General features: G+C 32.8%; 1 protein-coding gene across 1 annotated transcript in view; it reads left to right on the top strand.

Moving 5' to 3' along the window:
- The window catches only part of ERCC6L2 (ERCC excision repair 6 like 2), a 130,007-nt gene that overhangs the window by 10,796 nt on the left and 95,522 nt on the right, over nucleotides 1-23,689 (top strand). Inside the window, exon 3 of the mRNA XM_055310556.1 lies at nucleotides 13,111-13,233. Coding sequence (XP_055166531.1) covers nucleotides 13,111-13,233 — 123 coding nt within the window. The remainder of the gene's footprint in view (nucleotides 1-13,110; nucleotides 13,234-23,689) is intronic.

The following is a 23,689-nucleotide window of genomic DNA, read 5'->3' as shown; positions in this document are numbered from 1 at the left end:
TGCATACATTTGCAGTGTATCGTTTGCTAATATGCACCCAAGAAATTATAACCATAATACCACAATCAAGATAATGAATGTATCTATCCCCTAGAGGTTTCCTTGTGTTTCTGCCCATGATGTGTTTAACACCAATAATTCATCTACTGTTTTCATTTTTAGTTTTAATTGGACTAAGAAATTAAAATGGGAATGAATGCAAAATCTTAGATTTTTATTAAAATTTCCAGGTATTTTACAGAATTCTCAAATTCATGGAATCTGACAAATTAAGTTAAAATTAAGATTCTCATCATCTTGGATAGGTTAACAGATTGAATTATGAATTCTCATAATTAGGCATATAGTTTTCTTATAATGAAACAATCCATGGATGAATTAAGAGGAAAGCAATAGATTGGGTTTTATATTGTGTCATTTAAATTGTCATATAGTATCCCAAGTATCTGTGTGTGTGTGTGTGTGTGTGTGTGTGTATTTGAGAGAGAGAGAGAGAGATTCTGTCTTTAATTGTATGATTATAAACAGTAAAATGCATGGATCTAAACTATATAGTTTTGTATATTTGACTTGTATATATATAACCGTCACTCTAATAAAATATGGAACATTTCCCACATTGTAGAGTTTCCTCATGTCTGATTCTAGTCAATACCCATTTGCCTAAACTTTTCATTATTGTCCAGTGCTTGAACTCTGTCATTTGTGAAACATCTTTCTGCCTCCTTTAGTCTGAGTTCTGCATCAGCCGTTTTGCTCATATCATTCTCTTGCTGAATTTAATAACTATTTTCTGCTCATTGGTTTTTTTTCCTCAGCCATGCTTCCTCAACTCCTCTCTTTTCCCACTGTGCTCCACCCCCAAATCAACTGGATTTCAAACTGCTGGTGAATACAAATAAGTCTTTCATCTAAACTTCTCCAGTACCTGGCATAGTACCTGACGTGTCATAGGTTTTTATTGAATTTGAATATGTTTTTATTGAATGCATTAATGAATTTTAAGTTAGATTAGGTAATCATGTGTTATAGTTTATATTTAATGATCCCTATATGTTAGGCTCTGTGACCAGCATTTTCTGTTAAGCATCTATGTTAATTAGGCATTATTACCCCCATTTTTTGGATGAAAAAAAAAAGGAAATTTATTGATACATCATGGTTATTGCCCAAGGCACATAACTGGTATAAAACAGGTTGGTCAAACTCCAAGGTATTTGCCATAACTCCTGCATTACACTGACTTTACATAATATGGGTTAGAAATGCAAATTTTTTAGAATATTTTGAAACTAAAAAAAAAATATTTTAAAAATCAGCGCAAGTTTTGACCACTATTTTATAACTATTTTATAATTTTAGATAACAGAATTTGTTGAAAAGTCTACTTAATTTATTGCAATATACAAGATTGTATATCGAGATAAGATTATCTCCTTATTTTGGTAGAATGATGCTAACAAAAATAGCTCCTGTTTATTGAATCATTGATATGTATTAGATTGACATTTTACATTTTTTAAAGTTTTTTCAAGAACTAAACTAATGCTGATTATACCTTAAATGCACAAATGTATCTCATAAAACTAAGTTATGATTTAAAAAAATTTTTTGAGATGAAATTCACATAACAGGGATCCCTGGGTGGCGCAGTGGTTTAGCGCCGGTCTTTGGCCCAGGGCGCGATCCTGGAGACCCGGGATCGAATCCCACGTCGGGCTCCCGGTGCATGGAGCCTGCTTCTCCCTCTGCCTGTGTCTCTGCCTCTCTCTCTCTCTCTGTGTGACTATCATAAATAAATAAAAATTAAAAAAAAAAAGAAATTCACATAACATAAATTAATCATTTTAAAGATACAAGTTGTTGAGTACATTCACAATGTTACACAGCTCCCATCTCTCTTTGTTTCAAAATTTTTCATCAGCATAGATCACCCCGGAAGTAAGTACCTTCATTTCCCTGGCAACTGCTAATTGGCCTTTTGTCTATATGGATTTGCCTTTCCTGAATATTTCATGTAAAAGAAATCATTTTACAATTGTGACCATTTGTGCTTGGCTTATTTCATTTAGTATGATGTTTTTAAGGCTTATCCAAGTTGTAGCATATATCAGTACTTCATTCTTTTTATGGCTGAGAAATAATTATATTGTATGTAAATACCACATTTTGCTTATCTATTCATCCTTTGATAGACATTTGGATTGTTTCCACCTTTTGGCTGTTATGAAAAATGCTGCTATCATGTACAAGATTCTGCATGGACGTATGCTTTCATTTCTTTTGTTTATATATGTAGTAGTAGAATTTCTAGGTCATATGGTATTTCTATGTTTATTTTTTTGAGGAACTGCTATGGCATTTTCCATAGTGACTGTACCATTTTACATTTCTGCCAGCAATGTGTGGAAATGCACACATTTCCTATTTCTGCACATCCTTGTCAATACTTATTATTTTACTTTCTTCCTTATACCCATTCTAGTGCATGTGAAGTGGTATCTCATTGTGGTTTTGATTTGCATTTCTGTAATGACCAAAGATGTTGAACAACTTTCTTTGTACTTTTTGACTATCTGTCTGTCTGTCTGTCAGCCTATCTGTCTGTCTTCTTTGGAGAAGTATATTCAAGTTGATATATAGATTGAATGTCTGTGTCTCCCTAAAATTCATGTGTTGAGACTCTAATCCCCAGTGTAATAATTATTATTTGGAGGTGGTTTTTTTTTTTTGGGGGGGGGTAATTGGGGATGAGATTAGAGACATTGTAAGAAGAGATAGGAGAAAGTTTGCTTCCTCTCTGTTTTTTGTCATCTGAGGATACAAGAAGACTGCAAGCCATCTTGGAAGGGGGTGGGCTCTCAACCAGACACCAGATCTGCCAGAACTTTGACTTGAATTTCCTAGACTGTAGAACTATGAGAAGTGAGTGTTGTTTAAACCATGCAGTCTATGGTAATTTGTTATAGTGCCCCAAAATGACTAAGATGCAAGTCCCTTCCCCATCTTTAAACTGAGTTGTTTGTTCATTTAACACAAAATTGAGTATAAGGATAGTTAAACTGAACAATGGTATAAAACAAAAATATGAGAATGGTCTTGTTCAGTTATCAGCAATTTTGTGTTAATTACTTTCTTCTAATACCTTGTCTGTCTTTTACGCCTTTGTGTTTCGATGTAAATCAGTTTGTCAAGTTCCATGAACACATCTTTTAGGATTTATTAGGATTATGGAATTCAATTATATTGAATTTATAGAACAGTTTGGGGATAATTAACATGGAGTAATAGATTGAATAATTTAGGTCTTTAATTTCTCTAGGGCTTTATAGTTTTGCATATGGGCCTTACACACTTTGTTATATGTAATTATAACATACATTTTCGATCTATTGATTTTTTTTATTGTTAAACTAGTTTTATATTTTTGAGATAAATCCAATTTCATCATGAAGTATTGTTTTTACATTTGCTGGATTTAATTGGCTAATATTTTAAGAATTTTTCCCTTTGTATTTATTATGGATATTGATCTATAGTTTTCTTGTATTATGTTTGTCAATTTTGGTATTGAAGTTATGCAGACCTAATAGACTGAGAAGTGTTTCTTCCTTCTCTTTTTTCTAAAAGAATTGGGTAAAATTTCTGTTATTTTATACTTAAATATTTGATGGAATTTATTAGGGACATCTTTTGGACCTAGAGTTTTCTTTGAGGGAAGGTTTTTGATAATGAATTCAATTGTTTTAATAGATATGAAGCTATTAAGATACTCAACTTCTTGCTGTGTCAGTTTGGTAAATTGTATTTTTCCAGGAATTTACCCATCTCATCTAAGTTGTCAAATTGACAAAGATTTCCATGGTATTCCGTTTTTAGTCTTTTAGTGGTTGTAGGACCTATGTGATACCTCTGCATTTTTAATGTGAATATTTTATATTCTGTTTTATTCTGTTTTTTAAAAGATTTTATTTATTTGAGAGAGTGAGAGCACATGTACACATGAGTGAGGAATGGTAAAGGGAGAGAGAGATGCAGACTCCCCTCAGAGCAGGGAGCCCTGTGCTTGGCTTTGATCCCAGGATCCTGAGATCATGAACTTAGTGGAAGGCAAACACTTAACTGACTGAGTCACCTAGGCAACCCTCTGTTTTATTCTTAATAGCCTGACAAGGTTTATTGATTTTGTTAACCTTTTCAAAGAACCAACTTTTAGCTTTGTTAATTTTATCTTTTTTTGGTATTTCATTTATTTCTGCAATTATTTCTATTATTTTCTTGCAACTTATTTTGGATATTATTTTATTATTTATTTATTATTTTGGATATTATTTATTTATTATTTTGCTCTTCCATTTCTGGCTTGTTAAAATAGAATCTTTGGTCATTCATTTCATACCTATCTTCTTATGCCCTATTTTTATATCTGAACTTTGCCTTATCCATATTCCATAAATTTTGATGTATTATGTTTTCATTTTCATATAATTCAAATTATTTTCTAATTTTTCTTGATTTTTTTTCTTTGGTTCTTGAGTTATTTTCAAGTGTGCTTGATTTGCCATTATTTTTTCCTAGATATTTCATGATTAACGATTTCTAATTCCATAGTAGTTAGAAAATACATTCTATAACATTTCAGTGTTTTGAAAAATTTATTGAGGTTTTCTTTTCTGGCCCATTTTATTGAACATACTATGTACATTTGAAAAGAATGTGTATTCTGCAGTTGGTTGTAGTGTTCTAGAAATATCAATTAGCAGATCAAGGTAATTGATAATGTTTAGATTTTCTATATTTTTGGTATTAAATATTGAGAGAGGAAAGTTAAAATCTATGATTGGGGGTTTGTCTATTTCTCCCTTTAATTTTGTCAGTTTCACTTTCATGTATTTTTAATTCTGTTATTAGAGTCATAAATGTTTATTTATAATCACTACATCGTCAGTGAGGAATTGACCCTGTATTATGAAATCTCTATTTCTGGTAATACTACTGGAAATCTACTTTCTCTGATATTAAGGTAGACACTTCTATATTTTTATGCTTGCTGTTTGCAAGGTGTCTTCTTTGCAGTCCTTTATTTCAAGCTATCTGTGTCTTAATATTTAAAATGTGTCTTGTGTAGCAGAAATAAACAAAACAGAAAGAAAACAAACAAAAAAAAAACATTAGAAAAGATCAATAAAACCAGGTGCTGGTTCTTTGAAAAGACCAACAAATTTGATAAACATTTAGCCAGAGTCATCAAAAAAAAAAAAAAAAAAAGAAAGAAAAGAAAAAAGAGAGTACTCAAAATCAGAAATGAAAGAGAAGTAACAGCTGACACCACAGAAATACAAAAGATTGTAAGAGAATATTATGAACTAGAAGAAATGGATAAATTCCTGGAAATGTAGAACTCCCCAAAACTGAAGCAGGAAGGAATAGAAATTTGAACAGACCTATTATCAGCAATGAAATTGAATAAGTAATTGAAAAACTCCCGAAAAACAAAAGTCCAGGACTGAACAGCTTCCCAGGTAAATTGAACCAAACATTTAAAAAAGAGTTAATACATATTCTTCTCAAATTATTCCAAAAATAGAAGAGGAAGGAAAACTTTCAAATCCATTCTATGAAGCCAGCATTACCCTGATACCAAAATGAGATATAAATGATACAGAAATGAGAACTACAGGCCAATATCTCTGATGAACGTAGATACAAAAAAATTCTAAAAGATATTGGCAAACCAAATTCAACTATACATTAAAAGAATCATTCACACCATGATCAAGTGGGATTTATTCCTGGGATGTAAGAGTGGTTCAGTAATTTATAAATCAATCAAGGTGATAGATCACCTCAATAAGAGAAAGGATAAAAAAAATGATTGTATTTATAGGTACAGTAAAAGCATTTGACAAAATACAACATCCATTCATGATAACCCTCAACAAACTAGGTCTACAGGGAACATACCTCAGTATAATACAGGCAATATATGAGAAAAACCCACAGCTAACATCAGTCAATGGTGGAAAACAGAGCTTTCCCCCTAAGGTCAAGAACAAGACAAGGATGTCCACTTTTGCTACTTTTATTCTGCATTGGAACTGAAAGTCCTAGCCACATCAGTGAGACAAGAAAAAGGACTAAAAGTCACCCAAATTGGTAAGGAGGAAGTAAAATTTTCACAATTTGCAGATGACATGATACTATATATGAGTAACTCTAAAGATTATACCAAAAAACTACTAGAACTGATAAAGGAATTCAGTAAGGTTGCAGGATACAAACTCAATGTACAGAAACCTGTCACATACACTAATAATGAAGCAACAGAGAAATTTAAAAAATGATCCAATTTCCAATTGCACCCAAAATAATAAAATACCTAGGAATAAACTTAACTAAGCAGATGAAAGACATTGTAAAACACTCATGGAAGAAATTGAAGATGACATAAACAAATGGAAAGACAATGCTCATGGATTGGAAGAACAAATATTGTTAAAATATTCATACTACCCAAAGCAATCTATAGATTTAATGCAATCCCTATCAAAATACCAACAGCATTTTTCATAACACTAGAAAAAACAATCCTAAAATTTATATGGAGCCACAAAAGACCCCAAATAGCCAAATCAACCTTGAAAAAGAAAAAGTAGTAGGCACACTCACAATCCCAGATTTCAAGTTATACTACAAAGCTGTAGTAATCAAAACAATATGGTGCTGGTACAAAAATAGACACATAGGTCAATGGAACAGGATAGAAAAGCCAGAAACAAACTCACAATTAAATGATCAATTATTCTTTTAACAAAGGAGGCAAGATTATACAATGGGAAAAAGTCTCTTCAACAAAGAGTGGTGGGAAATCTGGACAGCTATGTGCAAAGGAATAAAATTAGACCACTGTCTTACACCATACACAAAAATAAACTCAATGAATTAAGGACCTAAATGTGAGACCTAAAACCATAAAAATTCTAGAAGACAACACAGGCAGTAATTTCTCTGACATTGTAACATTTTTCATGATATGTCACCTGGGGCAAGAGAAACAAAAGCAAAAATAAACTATTGGGACTATATCGAAATAAAAAGCTTCTGTACAGCAAAGGAAACAGTCAATAAAACTAAAAGACAACCTACTTAATAGAAGATATTTGCAAATGACATATCTGATAAAGGACTTATATCCAAAATACATTAAAAACTTAAAAACTCAACACCAAAACCCACAAATAATATGATTAAAATGGGCAGAACTCATGAACAGATATTTCTCCAAAGACATAAAATAGACACATGAAAAGATGCTCAGCATCACTCATCATTAGGACAATGCAAATCAAAACTACACCTTATCCCATCAGTATGGCTAAAATAAAAAACCCAAGAAAAAACAAGTGTTGGCAAAGATGTGGAGAAAAAGTTACCCTTGTTTACTATTGATGGGAGTGTAAACTGGTACATTGTGGAAAACAGTATAGAGGTTCTTCAAAAAAATTAAAAATCGAACTACCCCTGTGATCCAGTAATTGCACTACTGGGTACTTACCCAAATATAAAAGCACTAAATCAAAAGGATATATACACCCCTACGTTTTATAGGATTTTTTTTTAAGATTTATTTATTTATGACAGACAGAGAGAGAGAGAGAGGCAGAGACACAGGCAGAGGGAGAAACAGGCTCCCTGCTGGGAGCCTGACGCAGGACTCAATCCTGGGACTCCAGGATCGCACCCTGGGCCAAAGGCAGGCACCAAACCGCTGAGCCACCCAGGGATCCCCACCCCTATGTTTTATTGCAGCGTCCTTTACAATAGCCACATTATGGAAGTAGCCCAAGTGTCCATCAATAAATGAATGGATGAAGAAGATATGGTATCTGTATCTATATACACACATGCAAAAACATCATGGAATATTATTCAGCCCTAAAGAAGAATGTAGTCCTGCCATTTCCAACAATGTAGCAGGCAGAGTCAGTCAGAGAAAGACAAATACCATAAGATTTCATTCATATGTGGAATTTATTCATATATGGAATATAACAAAGGTGAAAAAAAGAGACAAACCAAGAAACAGACTCTTAACTAAAAAGAGGTGGTTTATCAGGGGGAAGATGAGTGGGCAGATGGGTGAAATAGGTGAAGGAGATCAAGAATACACTCATCTTGATGAGTACTGAATAATATATAGAATTGTTGAATCATTATATTATGCACCTGAAAATAATATAACACTGTATGCAAGCTATACTGGAATTAAAATAAAAAATTAAGTAGACAACTCTTTATGATTTTGGTAGTCTTAGATATTTAATTGGAGCATTTAGTCCATTTACACTTAATGTGATTTCTGTTATATTTCGATTTGTACATATTATTTTACTTTTTGTTTGAACAGGCTGTTTTCTGTCTTACTCTTCTTCCATTCCTTCTTTCTTTTTGGTTGCTAGGATATTTTCAAAAAAATATTTCAGTTCTATTGGCTTTTTAATATTTACATTTTTTTTTGGTGGTTACTTTAGTGATAAAAATATACATTCCCAACTTTTCACAGTGTGCTTCAAGTTAATAATATAGAACTTCATGTAAAATGTGTCTTGAAATGAAATGGGTTGTCCTATTCTTATTATAAGGAAACTAATGTTAGAAAAGTTAAGTGCCATACCTAACATACCTAATACCCATACAATATCTATATTTTGAAGATTAACACAAACTTACATTCCAAGAATCAGCCCAACTTTGTTTTGATATATATTTCTTTATTTTTTCTGTGTTACATTTGCTAATATTTTAAGGATTTTGCTTCTATATGAGTAAGAAAAATTGGCGTATCAGTCTCTTGCATATAATATTCTTGTCATATTTTCTTTTTTTTAATTTTTCTTTTTTTTAAATTTTTATTTATGATAGTCACAGAGAGAGAGAGGAGAGAGAGAGAGAGAGAGAGAGAGAGAGAGAAGCAGAGACACAGGCAGAGGGAGAAGCAGGCTCCATGCACCGGGAGCCCGATGTGGGATTCGATCCCGGGTCTCCAGGATCACGCCCTGGGCCACAGGCAGGTGCCAAACCGCTGCGCCACCCAGGGATCCCCTTGTCATATTTTCTTATCAAGATTATGTCGAACTCATAAGATGAGTTGAGACCATTTTTCCCAGTTTAGTATCTGGAAGAATTTAAGACATGCATTATATCTTCTCCCTCCCTCCCTCCCTCCCTCCCTCCCTCCCTCCCTCCCTCCCTTCCTTCCTTCCTTCCATTTTTTTTTTTTTTTTTAAGTAAGCTCCACACTGGGTGTGGAGTATGGGGCTTGAGATCTAGATCTGAAGTGAGATCAAGAGTTAGATGCTTAACTCACTGAACCACCCAGCTGCTCTGAGACTGGCATTGTATCTTTCTTAAGCATTGGTAGGCTATTGATGAAGCCATTTGACCTTTAGTTTTCTTTGTGTAAGGTTTCTAAATGTGTATTTAGATTTCTTTAATAGGTTTATGAATATGTAAATTTTGTTTTTTCTTGTGCCAGTATTGATAAGTTCTGTTCCTCATTTCTTCTAAGTTTTTAGTGTCATGATATTTTTATATGCTTTGTGTGTGAGTGTGTGTATGTGAGTGCATGTGTGTGTTTGCACCTTCTCTTAGTTTTTCATTAATTTTCTAGAGGCTTATCACTTTTTAAAATCCTTTCATAGAATGATGATTTGTCTTTGTTCCTTTTTATTATATGCTTTTTCACTTAACATTTTGTATATAATTCTGGTTTTTTATGTATGACTTCTATATTTTTATTAATTTTTGAAATAATTTTCTTTATTAGCAGCTTTTCTTTCCTAATATAGGCATTTAAGTCCCTAAAACATGATTTTAGGTGTAGTCCACAAGTTTAATATGCAATATTATTATTGTTTAACTCAAAATATATCCTAATCTCAATTGTGAAATACAAATGTATTCTAATATACTTTATTTTTAATTTTTATTTTATATATATATTTAAAGATTTTATTTATTTGAGAGAGAGAGAGAGAACGTGGTAGTAGAGGCAGAGAGGGAGAGAGTCCCAAGCAGACTCCACACTAATTGCAAGCCCAACACAGGGCTCGATCTCAGGACCCTGAGATCATGACCTGAGCTGACGGCAGATACTTAACCAATTGAAGTACCCCTTATTCTAATATACTTTAAAGTATATTTCTTCTTTGAAGGATTTTTCTTACTTTATAAATTTTTGTAGATTTTCTTCTTTTACTTTTGTTATTTCTAGCTTCTCACATTGAAGAACATATTCTATATGATTTTTATTGAAATGTATTGAGATTTGCTCTATGACTTTGTATGATGCCTTAGTGTAAATATTTCATCTGTGCTTTATTATAAATTTTTTTTGAAGATTTTATTTTTTGAGAAAGAGCACACACGTGAGAAAGAGCATGTGCAGAATGGGGGCAGAGGGAGAGGGAGAAGTAGACTCTTTGCTAAACAGGGAGCACAGTGCAGGGCTCAATCCAAGGATCTTGAGATCATGACCAGAGCTGAAGGCAGATGCTTAATGGACTGAGCCACCCAAGCGCCTCTCATGTGTACTTTAAATGAAACTGTGTTTTGCAGTAGTATACAGTTTTTGATTAAATGTTCACTAGGTCACATTTGCTAAGCATGTTATTCAAATGTTCTGTATCTTTACTGAATATTTTGATTGTTCTTACTGATTATTTCAAAATCTTACCATTGTGATATGAATTTGTCCACTTTTATTTCAGTAAACCTTTCTTTGCTTAACAATTTATACTTCTTGTAACTTCCACATGAATTAAGTTTTTAATATCAAGCTTGAAGTGTGTCTTTTAAATTAATTCCATATTTTTTTTGCCTCAGAGTCTATTAATATAGCTATATATCAAGTTTCTTTTCATTTTTGTTCACATGGTCTTTTTCATTTTTTTTTACTTAGACTTTTTTCTATATCTTGTTTTAAATTTTTTTGTGTGTAAATGACATATTTTATGGACCTGACGATCTTTGTCTTTTAATTGTAACATTTAGTCCCTTCTATGTTATGTGCTTTCTAATATATTTGGATTTAAACCGATTTTATTATTGCTTTTTATTTGTTGTATGTTATCTTTGTTTATTTTCATGTTCTTTTTGCCTACTTTTGAATAGATCATTTTATATTTTTCTTTTCTCTCTCTCTTAATAGGATAGTACTTACACATTGATGTATTTTACTTCTAGTGGTTACCCTAGAGATTATAACAATTTTTAAAAATATTTTATTTACTTATTTGACAGAGAAGAGAGAGAGCACAAGCAGGGGGAGCTGCAGGCAGGGGAGGGGTGGAGAGAGAGAGAGGGAGGGGGGGAGAGAGAGAGACCCCACTGAGCAGGGAGCCTGATGTGGGGCTCAGTCCCAGGTTCCTGGGATCATGGCCTGAGCCAAAGGCAGACACTTAAGCAACTGAACCACCTAGGTGCCCCCACACATTTTTGACTTATCAAAAAATCTAACATAAATTAGTACTTTTATTTCCTTTTGAACAGTGTAAGGACATCAGAATATTGTAACTGAGCTGGGCCCTTTCTGGCTCATATACATTTGCTCTCATATCTCTTAGTGCTTTTATTTAATTTCAAGAAGACATTTTAGTTTTGTTCAATAATATTAATATATATATTTATATTTTCTATGTATTCACCATTTTTGTTGCTTTTAAGTTTTTCCTGCATCACTGACCATCTCCATATAATTTTCCCTGTGCCTGAACACATCCTTTCGTTGTTTCCTTTGGCTTTTTGATGAATTTGTTCAGTTTTTGTCTGAAAATATCTTCATCTTTATTCTTAAGTAATATCTGTATTGGGTATAAAACTAGGTTGCTTTTATTTTCTTTAGCATTTTGAAACTATCATTTAATCTATATAGTGTCTTTCATTGTTTTTGCTGCAAGATCAGCTAGTCCAGTTGTTGCTTTTTTGGAAGGTAATTTATGTGTTTTCCTTTTGCTACTTTTAAGATGTCTTTTTTGTTTTGTTTTGTTTTTTTTTAGTCTCAAGTTTTGAGCAGTTTTTCTATGAAACACCTACTTGTGGATTGAATATTTATTTATTTATTTATCTGTTTGATGTTCTTAGTGGATCTGAAATACATGGCTTGATTTTTTTAAGCGTTTTTAGAAGTTTTCAGCTTTTATCTCTTCAAATACTTACACCACTCTTTTTCTTTTGTCATTTGGTATGCAGATGGTAGGTAACCATGTTAAAAACACTATGTTTTTGAGTTTTTCTAATTTTATCATTTTTTTTCTTTAGGTTTTGATATTTATATAACTTTTCTAAAGTCCTGATTCTTTCCCCTCATAAGTATACCCCAAATACTTTCCCTCAATCTTTAAAACAACTCTGCAAATATTTATTTTTGCTATTTTCATGTATTTTTATGGTTATTCAAAGATTAACCTGCCCAAGTTTACATAGCTGCCAAAGCAACTAGGCTGACATTTGAACCCAAATCCAATTGATTAAATATTTCTTGCTCTTCATTTCCTTTATTATGTCTCCTTGTCTTACTTAGTATTTGGAGAATAGCTGTTATTCCAAGTGGTTTGTATATTGATGAATTGTCTTAGTCTATCGTAAAGTAACATTCTGTCATTCCATTTATAATTATTAGATCAACAGAAGTGTACAACTTTATGAGCCAAATATTACTCCCTTAAGGGGTTTATTTTCTACAGGGAAAAAAGAATGTCTATAGTTTATTCTAGTAGAGTATATGAAGAGATAGTTTCCATGGAAAGAAACATAAGAAAGTAATGTCCTACCTGATGAGATCAAGAATGAATTCATTGAGTAGATAGAACTTATTGTGGAAGAGATAGCCATGTGAGAATTCTTTTTTCCTGTATTTAAGGATAATGTGTACTATACATTTGTTTGTTAGTATATATAAAGAAAACCAGTACTACTATTTCATGTTGTTTTTCCCTGTAACAAATCTATTTGTACATACTCAAATTTTCACTAATTGGGTAATCATGTAAGCCATAAATTTTGTCTTGAAACATTTACACAATAATTAAAAAGTTGTTTCTTTTCTCTCAGGTTATTTCATTTTTGGCTGCAGTTTTGCATAAAAAGGGAACTCGTGAAGATATTGAAAACAATATGCCAGAGTTTTTACTAAGAAGTATGAAAAAGGAGCCTCCTTCTTCTACAGCAAAAAAGGTAAGACGTTTAGAAACATAAGGTTCGTGAAGCTGGTATTGGTAAAGTATATGGAAACTTGTAAATAGCACACATTATAGTATGCATTTAAAGCATAGAACTTAGAAACATTATTAAAATATTTGTTTTATAGACCACATTCTTGAAAGATGATCATTTTCATCCTCAAATTGAGTATGATTGACTCTCAAAATGGCAAAATACAATTTTAGCTTAAATTTTTTTGGAGTGTTTTAGTCTTTTTCTTGACTGGATTTTTTGACTTACTTTTATTAACTTGTTAAATTTCCATAAATGTGTATGTGAAGTTAATCATAGTCCATTGTATTGTTTTTTATTTATGTGACAATGAAAGAGAGACCATTACAGATGTTGCTAATAAAGGTACATCACTGGTAAAGTTGTTTAGCAGACTAATTACATCCTGAAAATTTGAAACAAATTCTTCCTACATGAGGAACATTGAAGTTGAAATCAGAGAAACTGCGGTCTAGGTGTGTCTTTGTCTCTTCCCTTGTGACTGAATGCTATTCATGTTTACATTTCAGTTTTCTCCTTTGTAAATACATGTTTATAAATACATATTATATTTATAAATATTATAAATATATATTACTAATACTAATATTTTAGTATCATAAATCTATATTACTCATAAAAGTAAGAGATTTCTAATAAAATAATGAAATAATAAGAAATAAGAGATAAATAAGAATAATAATAAGAAAAAGTATACTTTTGTGTCTTTTATATTCTGAATACCAGGAAACTGGATAGAAATAAAGATGAAGTGATTTTATGAAATCTGTATCTTGTTATGGTAATGAAATTACTTTCTACAAGTCAAGTTTTAAAACACTTTCATCTGTAATAGTCTTATACATAAGATTGCTGAGGCCAGTTTACTAATTTCTATTATTGGAGCAGTTATTGCAAAATTTTGAGATATATTGGCTTATGATATTATTACTTTAAAATTTTTATTTTTAGTATTATAAATATATCCTATGTCAAATTTAATTTGATCCTAAAGAAGTATTATAATTTTTTCTTCTTTTTAAAGCATATTCTTTTTTTTTCACTTGAGCCATTTTATTTTTTTATTTAAGTTCAGTTAATTAACATATCGTGTATTATTAGTTTCAGTGGTAGAGTTCAGAGATTCGTCAGTCTTATATAACACGCAGTGCTCATTACATCATGGGCTTTCCTTAATGTCCATCACCTAGTTACTTGCCCCTTCCCCAACCAACCCTCAGTTTGTTCCCTAGGGTTAAGAGTCCCTTATGGTTTGTCTCCCTCTCTGATTTTGCCTTGTTTTATTTTTCCCTCCCATCCCATTTATTTATTTATTTATTTTTAAAATGATTTTCTAATAGACTTAAATGAGGATTTTTTTTTGAGATTTTATTTATTTATTTGAGAGAACAGCAAGAGAGAGAGAGCACAAGTGGGGTAAGGGGCAGAGGAAGAAGCAGACTCCCCACTGAGCAGGGAGCCCAAAGTGGGGCTCCATCCCGGGACTCTAGGATCATTACCCTATCCAAAGGCAGATGCTTCACCGGCTGTGCCACCCAGGTGCCTCTCCCTTTCTCTTTAAAGCACATTCTTTTTTTTTTTTTAATAATAAATTTATTTTTTATTGATGTTCAATTTGCCAACATACAGAATAACACCCAGTGCTCATCCCGTCAAGTGCCCCCCTCAGTGCCTGCCACCCAGTCACCCTCACCCCTTGCCCTCCTCCCCTTCCACCACCCCTAGTTCGTTTCCCAGAGTTAGGAGTCTTCCATGTTCTGTCTCCCTTTCTGATATTTCCCACTTATTTTTTCTCCTTTCCCCTTTATTCCCTTTCACTATTATTTATATTCCCTAAATGAATGAGACCATATAATTTTTGTCCTTCTCCGATTGACTTATTTCACTCAGCATAATACCCTCCAGTTCCATCCACGTCGAAGCAAATGGTGGGTATTTGTCATTTCTAATGGCTGAGTAATATTCCATTGTATACATAAACCACATCTTCTTTATCCATTCCTCTTTCGATGCACACCGAGGCTCCTTCCACAGTTTGGCTACTGTGGACATTGCTGCTATAAACATTGGGGTGCAGGTGTCCCGGTGTTTCATTGCATCTGTATCTTTGGGGTAAATCCCCAGCAGTGCAATTGCTAGGTTGTAGGGCAGATCTATTCTTAACTCTTTGAGGAACCTCCACACAGGTTTCCAGAGTGGCTGCACCAGTTCACATTCCCACCAACAGTGCAAGAGGGTTCCCCTTTCTCCGCATCCTCTCCAACATTTGTGGTTTCCTGCCTTGTTAATTTTCCCCACTCTCACTGGTGTGAGGTGGTATCTCATTGTGGTTTTGATTTGTATTTCCCTGATGGCAAGTGATGCAGAGCATTTTCTCATGTGCTTGTTGGCCATGTCTATGTCTTCCTCTGTGAGATTTCTGTTCATGTCTTTTGCCCATTTCATGATTGGATTGTTTGTTTCTTTGGTGTTGAGTTTAATAAGTTCTTTATAGATCTTGGAAACTAGCCCTTTATCTGATAGGTCATTTGCAAATATCTTCTCCCATTCTGTAGGTTGTCTTTTAGTTTTGTTGACTGTTTCTTTTGCTGTGCAAAAGCTTCTTATCTTGATGAAGTCCCAATAGTTCATTTTTGCTTTTGTTTCTTTTGCTTTCGTGGATGTATCTTGCAAGAAGTTACTGTGGCCAAGTTCCAAAAGGGTGTTGCCTGTGTTCTCCTCTAGGATTTTGATGGAATCTTGTCTCACATTTAGATCTTTCATCCATTTTGAGTTTATCTTTGTGTATGGTGCAAGAGAGTGGTCTAGTTTCATTCTTCTGTGTGTGGATGTCCAATTTTCCCAGCACCATTTATTGAAGAGGCTGTCTTTCTTCCAGTGCATAGGGTTTCCTCCTTTATCGAATATTAGTTGATCATAAAGTTGAGGGTCCACTTCTGGGTTCTCTATTCTGTTCCATTGATCTATGTGTCTGTTTTTGTGCCAGTACCACACTGTCTTGATGACCACAGCTTTGTAGTACAACCTGAAATCTGGCATTGTGATGCCCCCAGCTATGGTTTTCTTTTTTAAAATTCCCCTGGCTATTCGGGGTCTTTCTGATTCCACACAAATCTTAAAATAATTTGTTCTAACTCTCTGAAAAAGTCCATGGTATTTTGATAGGAATTGCATTAAACGTGTAAATTGCCCTGGGTAACATTGACATTTTCACAATCTTAATTCTGCCAATCCATGAGCATGGAATATTTTTCCATCTCGTGTCTTCCTCAATTTCTTTCAGAAGTGTTCTGTAGTTTTTAGGGTAAAGATCCTTTACCTCTTTGGTTAGTTTTATTCCTAGGCATCTTATGCTTTTGGGTGCATTTGTAAATGGGATTGACTCCTTAATTTCTCTTTCTTCAGTCTCATTGTTAGTGTATAGAAATGCCACTGACTTCTGGGCATTGATTTTGTATCCTGCCAGACTGCCAAATTGCTGTATGAGTTCTAGCAATCTTGGGGTGGAGTCTTTTGGGTTTTCTATGTAGAGTATCATGTCATCAGTGAAGAGGGAGAGTATGACTTCTTTGCCAATTTGAATGCCTTTTATTTCTTTTTGTTGTCTGATTGCTGAGGCTAGGACTTCTAGTACTGTGTTGAATAGCAGTGGTGAGAGTGGACATCCCTGTCTTGTTCCTGATCTTAGGGGAAAGGCTCCCAGTGCTTGAGAATGATATTTGCTGTGGGCTTTTCGTAGATGGCTTTTAAGATGCTGAGGAACGTTCCTTCTATCCCTACATTCTGAAGAGTTTTGATCAGGATGGATGCTGTATTTTGTCAAATGCTTTCTCTGCATCTATTGAGAGGATCATATGGTTCTTGTTTTTTCTCTTGCTGATATGATGAATCACATTGATTGTTTTTTTTTTTTAATTTATTTATGATAGTCACACAGAGAGAAAGAGAGAGGCAGAGACACAGGCAGAGGGAGAAGCAGGCTCCATGCACCGGGAGCCCGATGTGGGATTCGATCCCGGGTCTCCAGGATCGCGCCCTGGGCCAAAGGCAGGCGCCAAACCGCTGAGCCACCCAGGGATCCCCCACATTGATTGTTTTACGAATGTTGAACCAGCCTTGCATCCCAGGAATAAATCCTACTTGGTTATGGTGAATAATCTTCTTAATGTACTGTTGGATCCTATTGGCTAGTTAGTATCTTGTTGAGAATTTTTGCATCCATGTTCATCAGGGATATTGGTGTATAATTCTCCTTTTTAGTGGGGTCTTTGTCTGGTTTTGGAATTAGGGTGATGCTGGCCTCATAGAACGAATTTGGAAGTACTCCATCTCTTTCTATCTTTCCAAACAGCTTTAGTAGAATAGGTATGGTTTCTTCTTTAAACGTTTGATAGAATTCCCCAGGGAAGCCATCTGGCCCTGGACTTTTGTGTCTTGGGAGGTTTTTGATGACTGCTTCAATTTCCTCCCTGGTTATTGGCCTGTTCAGGTTTTCTATTTCTTCCAGTTCCAGTTTTGGTAGTTTATGGTCTTCCAGAAATGCTTCCATTTCTTCTAGATTGCCTAATTTATTGGCGTATAGCTGCACATAATACGTTTTTAAAATCGTTTGTATTTCCTTGGTATTGGTAGTGATCTCTCCTTTAAAGCACATTCTTAATGTGCCTTTAAATATTTCAGAGTTCAAGTACTATTTGTTGTCCATTTTTCAATTGTATTTGATTCTAAATATCAGTGCAGTATTTATGAATATCTTATGTCAGTTATGATAACAGCAGAGAAAACAGAATGGAAAAGTAATACTTTAAATATTTAAAGATATTTGTAATATATATTATTTACATTTATATATTAGGCACACATATATATTACACATGTAGGCACACATGCATATATATGTGTAATTCATTGCTGTGATGCACACTGCTATTTTTCTATCTCCTTCAGTTCAATTCTTAATTATTTTTAATCTTTCTTATATTCTAATAAATTTCACTAGAGTTGTATATGTTTTTTGGAGTACTACTTTGGCTGCATTCCATAATTTTCATTAGGTGGTCTTTTCATTATTTCCTAAATTATTTGTGACTCTAATGTTTTTCTCTTTTACTCAAGAGCTATTTAAGGTGAAGTTTAAAATTTCCAAGTGAATATATATTATTGAGGGATGGAGAATGTGGGGAGTATTTAGCCTTTCTTGTTGATTTCTACTTTTGTGTTCAGATAATACAGGTTTAATATTTGTGTGTGTGTGTGTGTGTGTGGCTAAATCCAATTTGAGGTGTTTTTAATACTGTGATGTCCATAGTTGTATTTATTTTAAAATTTATGCAAATATTTTGTGCATTCTATTTTATTATGGCCACCTAGTTCTACATATATCTGTTTAATCAAGGTTGTTATTTGTATTGTTAAAACTCTTAATACCGTTTTGTTTTGGGTTTGGTCTGTTTGAGCAATTAGATCTTGAGAGAAATATATTAAATTTTCCTGCTTTGTCTTTCAGCTTTCTCATTTCTTCTTGTGTTTGTACCACTTTTTGCTTGTTTAACAACTTCAGTTGTTTCAAAAGTTTTATATACTTTTATATTGCTGTCATGTTGGACTGATAGTTTATATGTGTAGAATTCTAAGTTAAAAATTTTCTCTTAAACATAACCAAAATAATTTTATTTTCTTCTGTCACTCTGTATTGTAGATGAGGTTCCAGTACTGAACTAGTTTTTTCCTTGGAAAGCAAATTTTATTTTTGTTTCAAAGTGTATAGGACTTTTTCTTCAACCTTGAAATTTAGAAATTTCCTCAGCTGCAACACTCATTTTGAATTTTGAAGAAGTTCTCCTGCTTTGGAAAAATATACACAGTACTTTATATAGGGGAAGTGGAGTGCTGCTTCTCTGAAGCAGATGATTGGCATAATTGTTTCTCCTTTAATTAATTACTCTGCCATTACTTTGCATTGTTTTCTTAATTTCCTTTTCTGATAATTCATTGCTAATGTGTAGAAACAATTGATTTTTGTATATTGATTTTGTGTTCTGCATATTTACTGAATTTATTTTTACTGAGTTCTAAGAAGTTTTTTGTTTTTATGGCTTCTTTAGGATTTTCTACATGTAATGTCATGTCATCTGCAAACAGACAGTTTTACTTCCTCCTTTCCAATTTGAGTGTCTTTTATTTCTTTTTCTTACGTAATTGCTTCGACTAGGACTTCGAGCACTATGTTGAATAAAGTGGGTAAGAATAGGCATCTTTGTCTTGTTACTGATCTTAGAGGAAAAGTACTCAGCTTTTGTCTAGTAAGTGTGATGTTAACTGTGGGTTTGTCATATATAGTCTTTATTATATTGAAGTATATATTCTCTATGTCCAATTTACTGAGAGTTTTTATCATAAAAGAATGTTGAATTTTGTCAAATGCTTTTTTTGCATCTAACAAGATATGATTCTTATCCTTCGTTTTGTTAATGCAATGTATTACATTTATTGATTTGCATTTGTTGAACTATCAGTGCATCTCAGAAATAAGTCCCACTTTGATCATGATGTATGGTCCTTTTATTTTATTTTATTTTTTTATGGTCCTTTTAATGTACTGTTGAGTTTGTTTAATATTTTGTTGAGGATTTTTGCATCTATATTTATTAGGGATATTTGCCTGTAATTTTCTTTTCTTGTGATACTCTTGTCTTTGATATCAGAATAACATTGGCCTTGAAAAATGAGTTTGGGATTGTTGAGAAAGATTGACATTACTTCAGATGTTTGGTAGAATTCACTAGTAATGCTGTCTGGCCCTGGAGTTTTCTGTGCTGGTAAGTTTTTAGTTACTGATTCAGTCTCTTTACTAGTAGTTTGTTCAGATCTTCTTTCTTCATGATTCAGTCTTGTTGGGTTATATTTTTCTGGGAGTTTTTCCATTTCTTCTAGGTTATCTAATTTCTTCATATATAATTGTATAATTTCATATGATCCTTTGTATTTCTGTGTTATCAGCTGTAAGGGCTCCTGTTTCAATAATTTTATTTGAGTGTTCTTTTTTTTCTTATTCTAGCTAAAGTTTTGCCAATTTTGTTTATCTGCTCAGAGAACCAGCTCTTAGTTTCAGTGATCTTTTCTGAAGATTTAATTTACCTCTGTTCTGATCTTGGTGATTGCCTTCTTCTACTAACTTTGGGCTTAATTTCCTTTTCTTTTTTTAAAGATTTATTTATTTTAGAGAGAGGGAGTGTGCACAAACGGGGGTAGGAGAGGCAGAGGAAGGAGAGAGAGTTCCAAGCAGACTCCACACTGAGTGTGAAGCCTGAGAAGGGCTGGATCTGATGACCCTGAGATCACAACCTGACCAAAACCAAGAATTGGATGCTCAACTGACTGTGCACCCAGGCATACCCCGTTCTTTTTATAGTTTCTTGAAGTGTGTAAGTTAGGTTTATTTGCAATTTTTTTTCCTCAGTGTTGGTTTTTATCACTAAATTTTTCTTTTTAGAACTCCTTCTGCTGCATCCCATAAGTTTTGGTATGTTGTGTTTCAATTTTTATTTGTCTCAAGATATTTTTTGATTTCTCTTTTGATTCTTTGACCCCTTTGGTTGTCAGGAACCTCTTGTTTAATATCCACATAGATGTGGATTTTTCAGTTTTCCTCTTGTTATGAATTACTAGTTTCATACCATTGTCAGAAAACATGTTTGATATGATTTAAAGCACACATTTATTAAGACTTGTTTTGTGGCCTAACATACTAACTGTCCTAGTCAAAGTTCCATATGTGCTTGAGAAGAATATACATTCTGTAGCTATTAGATGAGATGTTGTGTGTCTGTTTCTTAGGTCCATCTGCTCCTGTGTCGTTTAAGTCTGGTGTTTTCTTTATTGATTTCCTGTCTGGATGATCCATTGTTGAAAGTAGGATGTTGAAGTCCCCTATTATTATTATATTGCTGTCATTTTCTCTCTTCATATCTGTTAATATTTACTTTATATAGTTAAATGTTTTGATATGGGTATAATATTTACAGTTGTTATATTCTGTTAATAAATTGACCCCTTTTTTATGATCTGAGGACCTTCTTTGTTTCTTGTTACAGTGTTTGTCTATTTCTAGAAAAATTCACATGTTTTTGGGGAAATTTTCTCTTACATAGAGTATAGATTCTTGTTACTCAAGTATGTCAGTTTTCTTCTACTTTTACACATTTCTTGTTATCTGGCAGCACCACTTCCAAGCATTTTACACTATTGTGGATTTATTTTTGTATTTGTTCTTTTGTTTCAGTTGGCATCAATAAATACATTTGTTTAATTTATCATTTGAACTGGAATTTCATAAAGCTTTTAATGAGATTACAAGTGACGTCCTAAATTATTCCCCTGAAGGAAATTCAGACAAGTAGCTTTTTTTGTGTTATAAAATTCTTAAAAGATAAATTTGTATTGGACCAGTTAAAATTTTGTGCATTTTTAAAAGATAGTCTATGAATTACCTAGGAAAGAAATAAATTCCTTTATATTTATTATGCTAATGCGAGAAAAGCAATGGAATCCTGAAAAATTAATGTTGGATCTTCTTGAAAAAAATCCTTTTAATGAGTCAAATGTTACAAATTAAGGAGTGGTGGATTTTAGGTATGTGTGTGTGATATGATACATTTCATATACATTTTGAAACTTTTTAAGTGTGAATAAATCATCTAAGAATTCATGAAATAGATGTTTCCTGCCAAGAATAAATTCCTAAAGGAAAAGACATAAAGTATGCATTTCAATATTAATTCTTGGAATGAGTCTTTAGATTTAGGCTATTAGGATTGGAATTCAATCTTTAAGAAAATCAAAGTAAATTAATTTTAAATATTGCTGTCTCATGATAAATCTTTAGATAGTCTATGAAAATTCATAATCAGTATTAATGTAGAGGAGAATTTTTCTAGTAATAATGGTATGAGAAGTGGTTTCAGTGGTGATTTAACAAAAATATGTTTCGAGTATTTTATTTACTATACACTATTTTAGTTTCTTTTTTTTTTTTCTTCAAGATTTTATTTATTTATTCATGAGAGACACAAAAAGAGAGGCAGAGACACAGGCAGAGGGAGGGAGAAGCAGGCTCCATGCAAGGAGCCTGATGCAGGACTCAATCCCAGGAATCCAGAATCACGCCCTGAGCCAAAGGCAGATACTCAACTGCTGAGCCACCCAGGCGTCCCCTATTTTAGTTTCTGATGTATACCAAAAGGATTATCTTGCAAATAATGCTGCTGTGAAAATCTTCTTGCATATATCTTGCAACTTTTGCCATCCTAACTATAAGATAAATTCTTGATATTGGAATCACACTGTCTGTGGTACTGAAATTATGGGTATATTACAATTGACAGCTACAGTCAAATTGCCTTTGAAGTGCTTGTGCCAATTTGTATTCTCACCAAGAGTGTAAAATTCTGTTTCCCACCTTTTCATTTATCCTAGGAGTTAACCAACATAAATTATATCAGAGATATAGAAAAATTAGATCTTGCTTTGATTTATGTTGCTTTAATTATGAAGTTGAGTATCTTTTTAGAATCTTAAAAGACTTTTAATAGCTTTTTAAAACATCAGGTTCCAGTTTCAATCATATTTCTTAATAGTCCTTAATCATATGTTCTATATACTAATCTTTTGTCCATTTTATATTCTATAAATATTTCTTTCCTACTTTTACAAAGTCAGTGTTTGACTTATTTATTATATATATACTTTTAAATTTGGGTAGTTAAATATGTCTATGTTAATAGTTTCTGGGTTTTATGCCTGCCTAGAAAAGTTTTTTGTACCTAAGATTGTAGTTCACCCATGATTCTTTTATACTGTATATGTCTTTATTTTATAACTTTATATCTCTGTGTTAGCCTGAATTTATTCTGCTATGAGGAGTGATCTAGTAGTACAGCTTTATTTTTTTTTCAAATGGTTAGCCAATTATTTTAATTGTCATTTATTGAATAAACCCAATTTTTCACAATGATTTGAAGGGTCACTTTTGAGTAAAATGAAACTCATTTGTATATGTGTGGGTATATTTCTGGATATATTATTCTGTCCTGTTGGTTTATTCATTTCTCTTTCAGTGCTAACCAGTTCAAATTTGTTTGGCTTTATAATATGTTTTAATGTTTGGTAAGACTAGTTTGTCTTCAGATTTTCTTAGTTTTCTCGTAAAAACATATTGATATTTTAGTTGGTATTCTCTATGGAGAATAAACATCTTCATACTGTAAATACTGCATATCCAAGAATAGTTGTATCATTTGCTTAAATCTTATTGTATACCCTTCAGAGTTTCTAGCTTTCTTCATATGACCTAGTTTCTTGTTTATTAAGTTTAACTAGGTATTCTTTCTTTTTTAGTTGCTATTGCAAATGGTAATGT

The sequence above is a fragment of the Nyctereutes procyonoides genome, unplaced genomic scaffold (assembly GCF_905146905.1).
Source record: "Nyctereutes procyonoides isolate TBG_1078 unplaced genomic scaffold, NYPRO_anot_genome, whole genome shotgun sequence".
Lineage (NCBI taxonomy): Eukaryota > Metazoa > Chordata > Mammalia > Carnivora > Canidae > Nyctereutes > Nyctereutes procyonoides.
The sequence above is the reverse complement of the archived record's forward strand: the minus strand, read 5'-3'. Positions and strand labels throughout refer to the sequence as shown.